General features: G+C 33.2%; 1 protein-coding gene across 5 annotated transcripts; it reads left to right on the plus strand.

The window, feature by feature from the left end:
- Nucleotides 1-4,460: 4,460 nt before the first annotated feature.
- On the plus strand, nucleotides 4,461-14,756 carry LOC118055308 (phytyl ester synthase 2, chloroplastic-like). 5 transcript variants are annotated; one of them, XR_012167719.1, is made up of 15 exons: nucleotides 4,468-5,150; nucleotides 7,543-7,594; nucleotides 7,675-7,730; nucleotides 7,839-7,997; nucleotides 8,404-8,508; nucleotides 9,418-9,524; nucleotides 9,858-9,979; nucleotides 10,507-10,615; nucleotides 10,716-10,864; nucleotides 11,012-11,381; nucleotides 12,115-12,228; nucleotides 12,681-12,766; nucleotides 12,893-12,999; nucleotides 13,157-13,438; nucleotides 14,551-14,756. XR_012167719.1 is itself a non-coding variant. In XM_073404094.1 (14 exons), the coding sequence occupies exons 1-14, from the start codon at nucleotides 4,712-4,714 to the stop codon at nucleotides 13,345-13,347; spliced, it is 2,166 nt and encodes a 721-aa protein (XP_073260195.1). In that variant the 5' UTR covers nucleotides 4,468-4,711; the 3' UTR covers nucleotides 13,348-13,684. The 5 variants fall into 5 exon arrangements, 2 of the variants coding, with proteins under 2 accessions (XP_073260195.1, XP_034923062.1); XR_012167718.1 differs by lacking the exon at nucleotides 14,551-14,756 and adding an exon at nucleotides 13,508-13,684; XM_073404094.1 differs by lacking the exon at nucleotides 14,551-14,756 and having other exon boundaries at nucleotides 13,157-13,684.
- The last annotated feature ends 1,683 nt before the right edge of the window (nucleotides 14,757-16,439 follow it).

A 16,439-nucleotide genomic window follows, 5' to 3' on the forward strand; every position in this document is an offset into this window, starting at 1 on the left:
TAATAGAGGGCTGGCTTTCATAGAGTGAAAGGATAATTGTATATGAGATAAAATGGGCTTTATACTGCATACCATGAGGAAGGATTTTGAACTTAGATTTGAAATAAACATCAAACCCAATAACTAAATCTTTTCCAAGTAAATCAGAACCAAATACATGGGTTTTAATTAAACATTGAGGTAGGATTTATATGGTAATGAGCTTTTTTGTTTAAAGTTAGGTGTAGAATATTTGATTATCTGCAGCTCTAGAGTATTTTTTTATGTTAGACCTAACAATAAGGTGGAAGAACATTAGGGTTAAAAATGGTTTTATGGGCCCTTTTGTCAAATAAGGCTATTGCTTTAATGAGCTTAATATATTTAGAGGTAAGGATGGTAACAGGGACTAATGGTATTAGATGTGAAGGGGCAATGGTAGTTTGGGCTTGGTAAAGTTCATAGATCTCATCATCAGAACTTTCATCTACAACAATAACTATGGTACCAGGAGTGATCTCATCAGTAAGAGAGAATAAGGATTCAATTTCATTATCATCAGGATTGAACTTTGTATTTTGTGCTAGAAAATCAATTAACTTCAGTGACTAGGCCTTTTTAGTGGACATGTCTTTATAAAATGACATTTGCGTTTACAGATGAAACATCTGTTAGAGCTGGGACTAAAATGCTTGGGGCGTCTAGTTTGGTGGCATCTTAAGAACTTCTATTTCTTTTTGCGGCAAATAAAAAGAAGATTTGTGTGTTTTCTTAAAATGCTTTTTCTTTGTGATGGAACAATTACAATTAGCATTATTAGAACATTTGATCAATAAATTTGGTCTTTTGCAAGCACAAAGCATAGTTTTATCAGGCTTTAATATCTTGTGAAATATTTGTGTTGATCACATATTTTGTTAAGTGCTTCCAACACCTGATGAAATATTGGGCCAAAAGATTGGTTGTCAATAATTTCTTTTCTGGTTTTGAATAATCTGAAAGTTTCATCAGCTAGATCTTGAGGTATGGATGCCAAAAAGGCATGTTTAAAGCTTTGATCATCTGGACTAGAAAGAATATGGTAGAGTCGACACATTTCTTTGAAATGTCTTTCAAGATCAGATATCAAATAGGAACAACATTTCATTTTGAAATACTTATACCATACGATTTCCTTGTCATTTAAAGCTTCACCAAGGAATTCATAATGTAGTCATCCTAAAGCTTTAGAAAGAGATGCATTGTTCACAAATTGCATTTGCCTATAATCTTCTAAGGCATAGAACCAATCCCATAAGGTTCTTAAGAACTTTGTAGAGAATTTTTGTAATGCATCCCTAAGAGTTGCGTCATTCTTGAGTATATAGCTAGTTAGCCATAAATGAAATTTAAGGATTTTATCTTGCTATTTTACTCTTGGTATATCATCCAAAGTAAAGTAAACCACCAGTGCTTGAAGAATAAATATATGGTTGATGATGGCAAGGATTGACATTTACTTCATCATCATTGCTAACTGGTTTATACACACTAACTCTTGTGGTAGAGGTGGGTGTCGGGGTAGGCTTTGGTCGAGTCTATAATAATTAGGGATTTGGTGTCTATACTAAAGGACGATCCGCTATAAGTAGTGGTGGCATATAACAAGTGTAAGAAGAATCATCTTTAGTAAAATATTCTTCAAAAGATACATGAGTTTTGTCATTAGGAGTCTCTTCTTTAGAGGTATTGTCAAGAGGTTTATGGGTAAGGATTTTAGGAATGGTTTATCGGGAATAAGTGTTGAGTAAAGATTAGATAGGGTTGGAAGGTTGGTTTGATTGGATCATAAGTTGATAAGGGTTCTGAGAGTCTTGGAAATGATTATCAGGTTCATTCTTTTTAGAGTTAAAAGAATCAGAGGATGAAAAGATGATAGAGATTGGTGATCTAGGTTTTTTAGAAGTGGTTAGTACTAGGGTTTTTCATTTATCTCTTTTGGAGATAGTTTTGAAAAGTTTTTCTGTGTCTGGGTTTCCAAATAGTTGATGTGTGGTAGGTGGAGGTTGTGGGTTGTAGGAAGAGGAATATTTAGCCCAATAAGGGTTTGAATAATAAGACAACATCTTATTTTGTAGAGGTTCAGGAAATGGTAAGGGCTTGGATTAGGATTTGGCTAATTCATCCTAAAGAGACTTAAGTTGTATTTTAAGAGAATTAATCTCTTGTTCCTTCTAAGAGTCTATGTATCTACCATTATAGGCTTGAATGAGTAAATACTTATGCTTGGTGGATATCTTTTATTGAATTTCAGCACACAATTGTTATAGATGAAGAATTATAAAATCAACAGAAACTGTCATCTTTTTCAGTTCAGTCTGAACCAAGTCAACCTTATATTTAATTTTGTGGAAAACATAATTTTTGGCGATGGCATTTTGGCTTTGCTAATTAAGAACTGTTTTGGCTTAGGTGACTTGTTTAGGGCGTCCATTAGCATTTATGCTTTAGGGGTTGTGAACTTGTTGAAAAGTTTGAACCTTGTTTTTGATTTGTTCTTATAAAGTTAGAAAATCATCATCATAAGGACTTAAAGATTGATACATGGAGACTGTGGGGACTGGTTATGTTTGACAAGATAGTCAAATTTTTCGAAGGGTTTTCCCAAAGTATTAATTATTCTGTCTCCTTGATCGTATCTGTCCTTCATTTTCTTGCTTGAAGATTTCTTTTGTTGTCTGGGAGATTCATCATCCATATCTAGATTATTGTAACTGTTGCAATTACAAGCATCCCAAAAAACATGGCTATCCTGAAAAAAAGAATAGACTGGGAGACCATCCTTAAAGAAGGATTCTACAGGTATTGTGAGAGGATTGTGAACTGGTTGCATCATCAAAATGAAGGAGGAAAAGATTCCTAATGGAGAAGTGGTGGAAGTTTCTCCTTTTTGAAGATGATTTCAACATACCATCAGCCTTTTTAATGAACTTAGATTATGTGGATTGTATAGGAACAAATCTTTGACGTAGCTTTTCATAATTAGTAATCCAAGAAAAGAGGAGTAACTTTTATAAGTCCTCTTTTGGGATTTGTTTTGGGACATGAGTACAAATGACTCTTTGATTAGTATCAACAGTAATAAGCAAAACATCTTTGGTAACGAGAAGTGCTAAATCAAAAGCATGGTTTTGGACCCTATAAGCAATTTGATAATGAAAAGTGGCTTGATAAATGTCTAGAACTTGATCAACACTAGTGGTCTATAGTTGGACTTTCAAAAAATGGATGAGTCATCTAGAGTCATATTGAAGTTTGGATAAAAAGTAACAACTATTGTACCACAATTGAGTGTGGTTTCAAAAGATCCAATGTATGCATGTTGATACTCTAGATATCTAGTATCTATAAGAGCTAATCTTATTGCAACTGGTAAACCTTTATGGCCATGATAAAACAAGGCTAGTCGTATAACACCAAAATGAATATGTTTATAACCTTGAGAAAATCATTGGCTTAGAAATTCAAATGGAATTCCCAGAGCAACAAACTATTCTCGAGAGGTAGAAGAGATTTTATGTTGGTCAAAAGAGGAAGCTCAAATATATTCTTTTACAATATGGGAAGGCTATTTGATGAGAGTTTTAATACTACAAAAATAGAAGGAGATTTTTTTTTATAAAAGCATGATAAGGATTTACAAGAGGAAGATCTGTTTCAGAAATTTTTTAGTTATCAACCAAAATATTAACCTCATATAGATAGTCAAATTGATTAGAAGTAGATTTTAAAATAGTAGGGAAATGAGAAAAATTAAAAGAGAAAGAAAAAGTCAAAAGAGAAGGAGTAGTAAAAGAAGATAGGGAAGAAGGTGTCATGGTCATACACATGATATATGAGGCTCTGATACCAAATATGAATTAAATCTAACATTTAAGTCTAATTAAATCTAAGCTTACGAAGTGTGTTATTGGAATATTATTTAATTTTTTGATAATTTGTTTAGCCCCTAATTTATTTACATGTTGTTTGAGTTAAAATCATCATTATATAGATTAAATTTAATATTTTTAAGAGATTACTATAAATTAATTTAAAAAATTAATTCTTTCAATATTAAAATGATTTTTTTTAAATATAAGTATAAAAAATAAGAAAGCAAAAGTCTTTTTTCTTTTTTAATAAATAGATACATTATATAATTTTATTAAGATTTAATTGAAATAAATTGTCTTTTACTTCCAAAAATAATTACTTTTAATATTTATATTAAGTGAAAATTATAATGCTTTTTAAGTGGAATTATCTAGTTCTTTATTCACTTTATAGCTATTTTAAAAAAAAATTATTTATTTTTTTATGAAACAAGTTTTATATTTATTTTATTGTCTTTTTTTTTCTATATAATTCAACAACTAAAAACTTTTAAGTTATAATTATGTTTCTTTAAAAACTAAAAAAATAGACTTCATATTAAGCTATAACCTTCTTGTTCCAAATGATTTTTTAAACCATTACACTCTCATGATTGTGAGCTTGTTATGCCCACTTTCAAAAAATACTCCACTCCAAAAACCCCTCCTCCTTGGTTTAATCGTTTATATTTATTTATTTATTTGCCTTTTTTTTTTTTTTAATAATCCAATGATCTAATAGCATCCACGCGCTTATATATTAGCAAATCATTTTTTCTTTTGGACAAATTAAGTCATAATCAGTAAAACATCCTTAACATATTCTCTCAAAAACTTTCATGGCGGCCACCGGTGGTTGTGTTGCCTTTTCCACGGTGGTTCGCTCCTGCCAACTAACACCGCCACCATCATCCGGTAATTTGAGACCGAATCCGAGTCAAAGGCAATTTGCTGTTTCCAGCGAGAGTCAATTCACGACGACAGTTAGAGGTGAAACAAAAAGAACTTTTGGAGAGAATGGGATTTTCAAGGAGAAACACAAAGAAGAAGCGAGGGAGGGAGTAACAAAAGAGAGACAAAAAAATCCTTACGAGCTGGAGTTGGAGAGAAATGAAAGTGATGAAGATAGGAGTAGAAAGAGCCTTAAAGATTACTTTGAGGAGTCAAAGGATTTGATCAGATCAGAAGGTGGTGGTGGTGGTGGTCCGCCTCGGTGGTTCTCTCCGTTAGACTGTGGTTCCCGCCTGGACGATTCTCCTCTCCTTCTTTGCTTGCCTGGTCAGTCCGTCAGTCTCTCTCTCTTTAATTTTTTTTTTTGTTAATTTAAAATAGAAATTATTAAGCTTTTAGTAGATTCACTTATCTTTTCGAGCTTGGCTTTTACGAGATTTGATTAGTTGAGAGAGATATAAAGGATGTAATAATAACTTCTTCTTTTTTTGTTTGGTCTGAGACAGACCCCCACCTTTTCCTCTTTGTGGTCCTAATCACACAAAATTAATGATCAATCACACATTGATAAATAATATATATTATTTGAGAATTAATCAATCACACATTAATATTGAAACAGTAGTAGGTTAAACTACATTTTATAATGGGTTCCATGACAGTATTTTATTAATGACAATGCGTTATTATATGTTATTGCCTCGAATTCTATTTGTAAATTTATGTAAAAATGTTTTTTTTTTTTTTAAAAAAACTAATTTTCGGTCAAAATTGTTTTTACAAAAAATATAGCTTGTATCTATCAAGCCAATATATGTTTTCTCTTAATTAAAAGGCAATATTAAGTCAAGGGGTATTAAAAAAACTAGTTTATCTGTAATATTTGTATTATATGACCCTATCTAATTAAATTTGTCAAAGTAGTATATTATAGACTTGTCAAAGATATTATAGATATTATGGATAATAATAGATTAAAAAAATTTAATAAATAGATATCATAGGTCAATGTGAGTTGAGATTTTTAAAACTCATTCAATTTGACCCGACCCGACTCATAACTCGATGTGTTTTTGATATAAATAATATTTCCCCCCTTTTCTCTTCATTTTTTCGTTTCTAGTCTTTGTTATTGTCTCTCATTTTCTTAATTTCTTTTTCTTCTTTTTATTCTTCACTTTCACATAAATTATAGTTTTTTTTTTTAAAAAATTGATCTAAAAAAGTAACAGTGCATTTTACAATTCCAATATTTTTTGTTCATTAACCAAGAAACCATAAAAAAAACAAATGAAATTTTCAAGAATCGTAATTGATCTTTTATTTTCTTAGTGAAATTACAAACTCAAAAGTGCTTTTATAGTCAATTCATGCTAGTTTGTTTTTATATCATTTTGCTTCTTAAGTGGTTGATAAAATGTTTGATTTGTTTTTATGTGGAAATTGTTATAGTTTTCAAGCTGTTCATAATATATGTATTTTAAAAGTTTTATCTAGTTTCAACCCGATATGTTTTTAGGATCCTTAAAAAATAAAAGAATTAATATATTCAATCTGCGGATATTTGCAATACCCATAAAAAATTTAGCCTAACCTGCTTGGATTAAAAAAAAAAAAAAATGGTCAAGTTTATATTTTATAAAATATCAAAAGTCTTAAATATAATTATAAATTAAAACCCAACCCATTATATCCACGAACATCCCTAATTTGAGTGGTGTTTGGTTTGGTTATAACAAAGCAATGAAAATGGTGGAAACATTTCTCCCTATAGTTTTTTTTTTTTTTTTTAATTATATAAATTTATTGCAAAACCTTTATAATGCTTGATTTTAGTGAGTGTTTGAGAGTTAAGTAGTTTTTGTTTTTTAGTACATTTTATTTGAAAAAAATATCAAATTGATTATATTTTAGTGTTTTTTGATGATTTTGATATGTTAATGTTAAAAAAATTTCTAAAAAAATATTATTTTGATATATTTTAAAACGAAAGCACTTTTAAAAATACTATAAATTACAAAACACACACATAAAATAATAAGAGGCAGTAAATGTGTTTTTCGATGACATATGTGCGAGAGAAAATCGCCAGTAAGGAATACATGGGATACGTAGCCTGAAGAGGGGATGTTGAGGTTTGAATTTGGATCATCATTGCAAAAAAAGAATCCATGATGCCTTCATAACATGCACCTCTAAAGGAATTAAAACTAGACCTGTGGATTATATTTTACTCGCATTCACAAAGTTAACCTTTTTCTCCAACTAAATCCTCAAAATTTTGATTTTTTTTTTTAAAATTTAGCCCTCGCAGTAGCATATCGGTGGTTATTTTGCAAAACCTGTCATTCTATGAAGATGGTATTTATTGGAGGTGAAAAGTGAAGGATAAGATGTCTTTGTTAGTGTGGAATGAGCAGCATACAAGTTTGTCCTGTTTGCTACGTTTAGGAGTTCATTGACTTGTATGCAACCTTTGTAATGTGGACAAATGTGGCTTTCAAAGGGGCATGCACAGATGGACTCTCTGCTAATTGCAATTATGTAGAAGTAGATTGTTGCTTTCTCTAAAAACGAAGTTTGCAAAATTTCTTGAGCTTGATTTTCTGATTCAATTTTGTTTCAGAAGGGGGGGTAAATTGCAGTAGTCACTTCAAGTTTTTTAAATTTTTTTCGTGGTTTTTGCAATATTAATCTAGAAAAATTCTGAATTTTGCAGGGATCGATGGTGTTGGGCTAGGGCTTATTATGCATCATCAATCTCTGGGAGAGTAAGTGTTCTGATCAAGTGTACCATACTTTTAGCAATGAGAATCTTGCTACCTAATATGTTTTTTTCCTTTGAAAATAGGATTTTCGACATATGGTGCTTGCATATTCCAGTTAAGGATAGAACATCATTTACTGGTCATTTTCTATCTCATTCTATTACTAGTTAACTCATTTTATGTAACCAACAGCAAGTATAATTAGACCCTTGCTTTTTTATTTATATTTTTAATCTTATTGGTTCAGACCTAGTGAAGTTGGTAGAACAAACAGTTAGATCAGAGAACTGCCATTCACCCAATAGACCCATATATCTTGTTGGAGAATCTCTTGGAGCATGCCTTGCATTAGCCGTTGCAGTTCGTAACCCTGATATTGATCTTTCACTTATTTTGGCCAATCCAGGTACGCTTCGTATTGAAAACTAAACACATAGTTTGACAGATATTATCCCTACTTATGAGTGGTTGGATGTTATAGTAGATTTTTCAGTTAAAAGCAAGAATCGATACAAGTACTTAAATGGAAAACGTGTATTTATCATCAGAGTTGCCAAATTGAGTTACTGATTTTTCAATGGTCCATTTGACTATCCAAACGTTTGGAATGGCAGCACTAATTTTTTGAAAAATGAATTGATGCAAGAGGCTGGTTAACACTTGGGAACCAAAGAGATGGATTTATTGCACAAGCCTCTGTTAGAATTTCAAGAAATGCGTAGATATACTTTCACAGCCACATAGATGTGCTTTTGGAAGGTCTTTCTTTGTTGTTTTATAGCTGCACTAATTTGTTCAAGATTTTATTGCAGGAACTTCTTTTGAGAAGTCACAGTTGCAACCTCTCATACCTCTATTGGGAATCATACCAGTTCAATACCAGCTTAGCCTTTCTTATATGCTGAGCTCCATGACAGGTTCATCTTTATTGTCTACTAGAGCCACATTTTTTGCTACTATGTGAATTTTTTCTTATAACAAATAGCATAGGTTACATAGATGCTTGGGCACTGCCAAGCTTGCTTCTAAAAGGTGGGGATGATGTTGACTCGTTTGTAAACATTTGATAAGAAAATGAAGTTCAAAGTTCTTTATGTCAGATTGTGATAAAAAAGTTGGACCGTGATAAATGAGTGTAAAATCCATGTTATAGTCTGCATATTGTAAGAAGTTTCAGTTAATTGCCTGGTGAATATCTTCCAACTCTATGGATAGAAGATTATTTCCTAATCCTTTACTTACGATAATCTTTCAGATCTTAGTAGTTTGGGTATGTTGCCAGAAGCATAATGAACCATTTGATTTCTGCGTGGCCATTTTTTTCCTTTGTTATTCTCTTTGGTAGAGATTGAGGGTGTAAATAGTTAAGTAATTACATGTTACTGTAGTTTTACACTGGTTTTTATCACTATCACAATATGATTCCACAAGTGAATAATGATAGGTCTGGTTTCGGATCTTGAACATTTGGTTTGAGATCAATGCTATGCCTATTTGAAATTTGCACAAGAGGTCTGTTCATTGTGTTGTTGATTTTCATGACACTATAAGGTATCAATCAAAGTCGGTGCCCAATGGCTTTTTTCTCCTTTCAAAATAAATAGCATGCATTTGAAAAGTCAGAATGAAATCGAGTAAGATGCCATAGTCTTCAAACTGAAATTGCTGCAAGGAACGGATTATGTAAATTTATCCCTTTCCTTTGCTATTTATTTTTCTGGTCAGTTCCCTGGTATATTTGAATTTTGCATGCTAAAACATTTCAAATTAAGTATCACACACATTTTTATCCCCAGCTGATACCAGCTATGGCCTTCCGCGTTTAGGTGATCCTTTGAGGATGACAATGGACAAGGTAATGAAGGGACTTACTCTACAACAAACAGCCGAAGGATTATTGAAAGATGTTGCTGCAATGTCATCATATGTCTATGTAAGATTCCATGTTAGGTTATTTAAAATAACTATTTTCATATTTAACTCCTGAAATCTAGTATGCATATCCGTAAGATGTCAAAGACACTTTTTTCAACATATCAAGAACTCTTGTCTTTAGCTTCTCTTGTGATGACAGATCTATCATTATTATGATCCATGCATCTCCAGACCTCAGAAAAAATAATCATGTTGGACATCTGTTGGAATTTGTGGTCTGTTCAAGTTTATGTGGAGATGATAGTGATGCCCTGTACCTCGTTTTGATGCTGATACCAGGCCATGTTTTTTTTTAAACTTGTAAAAAAGAAATTGATAATTTATGTCACAGGTTCTAGCTAATATCTTACCCGAAGATACACTTCTGTGGAAGCTAAAGATGCTTAAATCGGCTTCAGCATTTGCCAATTCACGCCTCCATGCTGTGAAAGCTCAAACGCTGCTACTCACCAGGTCCTACTCTTGGCATAATCTATCCTGTGTCAGCATTTGAGTAGAATATAGATATCATGGAACTATTTTTATTTTTTCCGTCACTTCACCCAATAGCTTAACTACAATAAAATCACAAGAATTCTTTCCCTTCCACCTCCTCCCAAAAAAGAAGAAAAGAAATAGGAGCTTGTTCTAGATCTACAATGTGAACCCCTAATGGATAGCTAGTTTTAAATAAAAAGGTTTCCAATTTCACTAATTGAAGTTCTCTCTTCTTCCCCAATGCTAAAAACAGTTCTTATCTTGAAGCTTTAAGCATAAAAAGACAATGTGACTAGGAAGTTGGCTTTATGATCTGAATTATCCACTTGAACTTTAATTGATGAAAAATCTACATGCACTGTCTTATCAGGGTTTGAACTTTTACAAGTTATCTTTATTGAAGGAATGCCAACATTATTTTTCCTGCTTGATGTTAGAATGTTTTCTGCTTTCAATTTGATTTTTCCAGAATGATGAGGTTTAGCTGGCTGTGTTGTTTTTAGTGGGAGGGATCAGTTACTACCAAGTGAAGACGAAGGCAAAAGACTTCACCGTGCACTTCCAAAATGTGAAATTCGTAGGTTTAATGACAATGGTCATTACCTCTTCTTGGTACAATAAACTCTCTTCTGTCTATATTTTGTATATCCATCTAAAAGATATTATGTTTCAATTGTTATACAGAAACTTTTTGTTTTGATATATGTTATAGTTAAGCCCCATTGTGCAGGAAGATGGAGTTGATTTGGTGACTGTCATCAAAGGTGCTAGTTTCTATCGCCGTGGGAAATGCCGTGACTACGTTTTTGATTATATACCTCCAACCCCCTCTGAATTCAAAAATATATGTGAATCAAACAGGTAGCCTTATTTACTATCTTAAAAATACCTATAACCAGTCAGTGGTTAGCAGCTGCAGCTAAAGCTCAAACGTATTCTTAAGATTAATTGAGTTGTAGTAGAATCATATTTATTATGAATAATATTCTCATAATTATCATGTTTCAGGTTGTTTATGCGTGCTACCAGCCCTGTAATGCTGTCAACTTTAGAAGACGGGAAGATTGTGAAGGGCCTTGCAGGAATTCCTTCGGAGGGACCAGTCTTGTTCATTGGTTATCACATGTTATTGGGATATGAATTGGTGCCAATGGTCATGAACATTTTGTTGGAAAGAAACATTCTTATGAGAGGGATGGCACATCCAATGATGTTTATGAGAAAGAAAGAAGGGAATTTACCTGAATTATCAAGTTTTGACACATACAGAATAATGGGTGCAGTTCCTGTTTCCGGAACCAATTTGTACAAACTTCTATCTTCGAAGGCCCATGTGCTACTGTACCCAGGAGGCCTGCGTGAGGCCTGTCATCGAAAGGTAATTCTTTGAATGGTTATGTTTTACCATAATAAACATTTCTTATTTGGTAGTAAATTCAACGTTCAGACTGGTCAAAATTTTGAATCTTGATACTGTTCAAAATAAAGAAAATTGAATCTTGATTTTAATTGTTGCAAGGATGCCACTTGCTTTGTAGGGGGGAATTGTCTGAAATAAAGTGGCAGGTGGCTCATTTCCTTGATATGAGTAAATGTCGAACATATGGGGCAATGATGATGTAATACAAACCCCAACAAATAAATTAAACAAAACATTGCGTAAGATTCAGATGGTGAGGGATATCAAGAATTGCCTCTTCGCAATAGTATAAAATATTAGGAAAACTATGAAATAGGTCAGCTAGTAAGTCCAGTCATAGAGGCGAAAAAAGAAAACAAAAAGAGCTTTCCTTTCTTAACAAGGTATGATACTATATGTGAAAAGCCAGTTGAGCAAGGGACTAGTGTGGTTGGTGTAGGTTGATCAATAATCATGCACATAACCAATTAATTCAAGTCATATCACCAACATGATATATGTTACCAAAGAGAACTACCTTCCACTGTTTTGGAAATTCAATATGGAGGAGGGCACATGGATTTAGCTTTAATTTATACAGCACGATGGAAACTCAGTTTCTTTGGCTTCATTTCTATATATTATGTGGCCATGCAGATACAAAGTGTTTAAATAGCCTTGCAGAACTCAACTCTTCATGTGTACCTTTCAGGGTGAACAATACAAGCTAATCTGGCCAGAGCAATCTGAGTTTGTTAGAATGGCAGCAAGGTTTGGAGCAAAAATTGTACCATTTGGTGTTGCTGGAGAAGATGATTTTGGTGAAGTAAGTCTGGAGAGATTCATTTTTTTTCTTATTGTTTTTCCCTCGGTTTATTTTTGTGTAGAACATTCACTGGTTTGTTATTTTCTCACTCTCAAAACTTGTTCAAAACATGAGATTTTGGGGAATAGATACAGTAACCATGCAAATGTCGTTAAGCATGTGCAAAGCATTTAATAATGATAAAGATCCACAAGCATAATCACGAAGGAAGCAAAAGCTTTGTGACTCACAGCCAGTGTGGCTGAAAAGTGTTGTTGGTAGTGATCTAGTAGTGATATAAACATCAGTCTGTGTGTTTACATGAGTAACGTGGATGAACTGTGACTTATGATCTCAAACACGACATCTACACCATTTAAAGACGCTGTATACGATCCCCTTTTGTCAAAGTCTCTTTCTGTTACAGTGGTTTGACTTGATGCTGGTGAATGACTGTGAGTCTATTGTCTCAGATAGTTTTTGATTATGATGATCAAATGAAGATTCCTTTCGTTAAGGATTTTATTAAATCACTGTCGGAGGAGGCTGACACAGTGAGGTATGTTATCTTTGCTCGACTTTTATTGAATCACAATTTATGATTGATTTATTTGTATTTCCAAATTTATTTCCTTTAAGTTTCCTTATTCTCAGTAAAAACTATCGTACCTCTTTTTTATTATAGGAGTGGATTGAATTCTGAGGTGAACCAAGATATTCATTCTCCGGTAGTCTTGCCAAAATTTCCAGGCAGGTTTTATTACTATTTTGGGAAACCAATTGAAACAGAAGGTATGATCATTGGACAACCTGTTGTATTAAATATAATCATTCACTAGTAGATTGGTTTGAATTACTGATTATGTAAAGTGGTCATTTAAATTTTACAATGCTGTTTGGATAATTCATATACAAAAGATTGATTTCGATCACAAATTCTGCTCCGCAGGAAGGATGAGTGAATTAAGAGACAAGGACAACGCGCATGAGTTATACATGCAAGTCAAGTCTGAGGTGGAGAAATGCCTAGCTTTTTTGCAGGAGAAAAGAGAGAGTGATCCTTATAGAAATTTATTGGCTCGGCTAGCTTACCAGTCCACGCATGGGTTTGATTCTGAAGTTCCAACATTTGAACTCTGATTCTTCTGCAGTCTACACATGCATTTTGATATGATACTCAAGCTGGATTCTCAAATAAGCTCAGCAAAATGGCATATGCTGGAGCCTCACGGTACGATCCAAATCATTGTTGTACCCTCCAATTGATAAATAAGTAATCATAATTCCATGTCTTGATTAGATGGTATATCACACAATCCATGATGTTACATTCATTGATTCCGCATTTAGACGCATACATGACAGTCAAACAAGAGGCCTTGATTGGGGAACTCAGATTTCTAAATGAATTTGTACTGTATGTATTTGGATGAACACCATCTGTATAACATTTTGATCAAAGGACAGATTCTCCAAAGGCTCTTTGGCAGCTTTGAGTATCTTCACTGTTTAATGTAGTCCTTACAAATACTAAAATATACAACGTTGGAAAAAAAATACAAGAACTCCTTATCAATGTCTCTCATTTTTTTGGATTAAACGTTTTAAACACCTTTTTTTTTTTTTTGTCTCACAGCTGAGTAATGTGTGGTAGCTTCACAACATTTAAGCGGTCATCACACATTATACATGGATCTTGTGTTCCATGAAGCCACCATTTCATAGATAGGATTGCTTTCCTTAATGTCACACCAGTTGTCTCATAGGATTGCATACTAGTTTTCAAACCCCTCTTCTTTGATATCCCGTATGCATGCTAGTTTGCCAATCATCTCATACAATCACATTTCTCTTCTGTTATCATTGTATCGTGTCATATATTGCTTCCTCCATCATAAGAGTGAAAGAAAAAAAGTTGGCTTGGATTTCTGTTGCTAATTGTTGTTGCTGCCGAAACAACACCTAAGACGATGAGGATTAAATAACCCAACCACCTACTCATTTCCTTTTCTTTTTGTTGACAAATTTCATTCAAAGAGTAGAAACAGGTACATTAATCTCCGCTAGGTCTATCAAATAGGGAGGTACATCCTCCATAATAGTAGTCTCCTGACTTTCATACTGGGTTAAATTAGCTAAAGAATGATCTAGTCTATTGTACCCTCTTCTACCATGCTCACAAGAGAATTCATGGAAAGAATTTGCAATATAGAGTATGTCCCTAATGATAACTGAGAGGCAATCATCATTATAGTTGCATTTTTTCAGGAGGTTTGCAATCCATATCTAGGTTAATATGGGAGAAACTTGCTTCTTGAGCTCATAACACCCTATATAATGCAGCTTGAGCTTCGCCAATAGGGATTGATTTGTTGGGGGATCCGACTGATGATATACTGATAGTTGCTCATTGGAGGCTAAACACACTAGCACAATATTTAAGATGGTTTGGCAAACCGCCTACATCCACGGGAGAAGAGCTAATATTATTAGAGATATAGACTCTGTTTGTTTGCTGGAAAGTAGTTTTCTTTTGGAAAGTGAATTCCGGGGAAAGTGAATTCCAAGAAAGTATTTTCCGATGTTTGGTAGTGTAATGGAAAATGAGTTGGAAAACACTTTTCAGTGTTTGGTTATGTCATGGAAAATGAGCTGGAAAATAACTTATTAATATTTTATTTTTCTCAAGTTTATTAAAATAGTGAGGAACAAATCTTACAAATTAAAAAGTTGAATGAGAATGAAATTGAAAAAAATATATATAATTTCATAAATTATCTCAAATAAAATAAATAATAATCAAAATAATAGAGATCAAATCTAAAAAATTAAAAAAAATGAAAGATGAAGAAATTAAAATAATAATAATCAACATTTCATAAATTATTTCAAATAAAATAAGTAACAATCAAAAGAATGAGGCTCAAATTTGATAGATAAAAAATTTCAATAAAAATATGATAAGGAAAAAGCAAATAGTAATTATAAAAATAAGGACCAAAGTTAATATAAAAATAAAATTTTAAGAGATGAAATTAAAAAATAAATATTCAAAACAAAATATATATAGCAATCAAAAGTTTGAGGATTAAATTTAATATAATCAGTAAATAATGACATTTCTAAATTTTTCACAACTTCCGGAAAGTGTTTTCCCCCCAAATTTTTTAGGAAAATACTTTCCTGAAAACCAAGCTAAATTTTTCTTTTACTGGAAAGTGTTTTCCATTAACCAACTTTCCTACTGGCAAACAAACACAAAAAAGTTTGGACAGTGATTTTCTGGAAACCACTTTCCGGAAAACAAACACAGCTAAAAGGAAAACACTTTTTTGAAAACCAGGTCAAATTTTTCTTTGATTGAAATTGACTGGAAAGTGTTTTTCGTTGATCGGAAAGTATTTTCCATTGACTAGAAAGTGTTTTCCGTTGACCAACTTTCCTAATGACAAACAAACACATGAAAGTTTGGAAAATGGTTTCCCGGAAACTACTTTCCGGGAAACAAACATGGCCATAGAGAAAGGGTTACAACACACATGGAGGAGGATCACTTCACTCAAACTCTACTCCCATTGCTCACACTCACTGCTACACAAGGTAGCAGGGCTGCTGCCCTTGGCAGCCCCTCTCTCTTTTGTTCTCTACTTGTTTTTCTCTCACTCTCTCTCATTTTGCTCTCAAATAATGCCTCTATTTATAGGCATCAATGGTAAGACAAGAGGCCATCAATTATGGCATAAATGGTGGTAGCACATGGGTTGTACCATTTTTGTCAATGGTTGGTGCAACTACCATTGTAGCCTTTTGACAATGGCAACCTTCCATCTTAGGGTAGGCTGAAAAGTTGTTTCATGATTGCTGCACATTAATGACAACAATCCTAACAATCACCTCTTTTGCCATTCATGTGGGCAATTGTCCTCTTACTTCATTAGCACAAGCTTGTATTCTGCAGTTTTTCCAAGCTTACCATTCCGAGAGCGTTTGTGGTCAATTTCACAGGTGCTTGCCACACTTTTCAATCACCAGAGTTACCAAAACACCCTTTTGCTCACTCCAAAGGATCACTACAACCAGATAGTCTTCCACATCACATCTGAAGAGTGTTAACGCTGGTCTCTAGGACATAACAATCCCTTCGAGCGTATCAACCATGCTCGGTTCGGAATGATTTATCAAGCCTCACATCACCAGTTATATCTAGCCATCACATTGGCTCTGAGGCGTTC

This window comes from Populus alba, chromosome 1 (assembly GCF_005239225.2).
Source record: "Populus alba chromosome 1, ASM523922v2, whole genome shotgun sequence".
In the NCBI taxonomy this organism is placed as follows: domain Eukaryota; kingdom Viridiplantae; phylum Streptophyta; class Magnoliopsida; order Malpighiales; family Salicaceae; genus Populus; species Populus alba.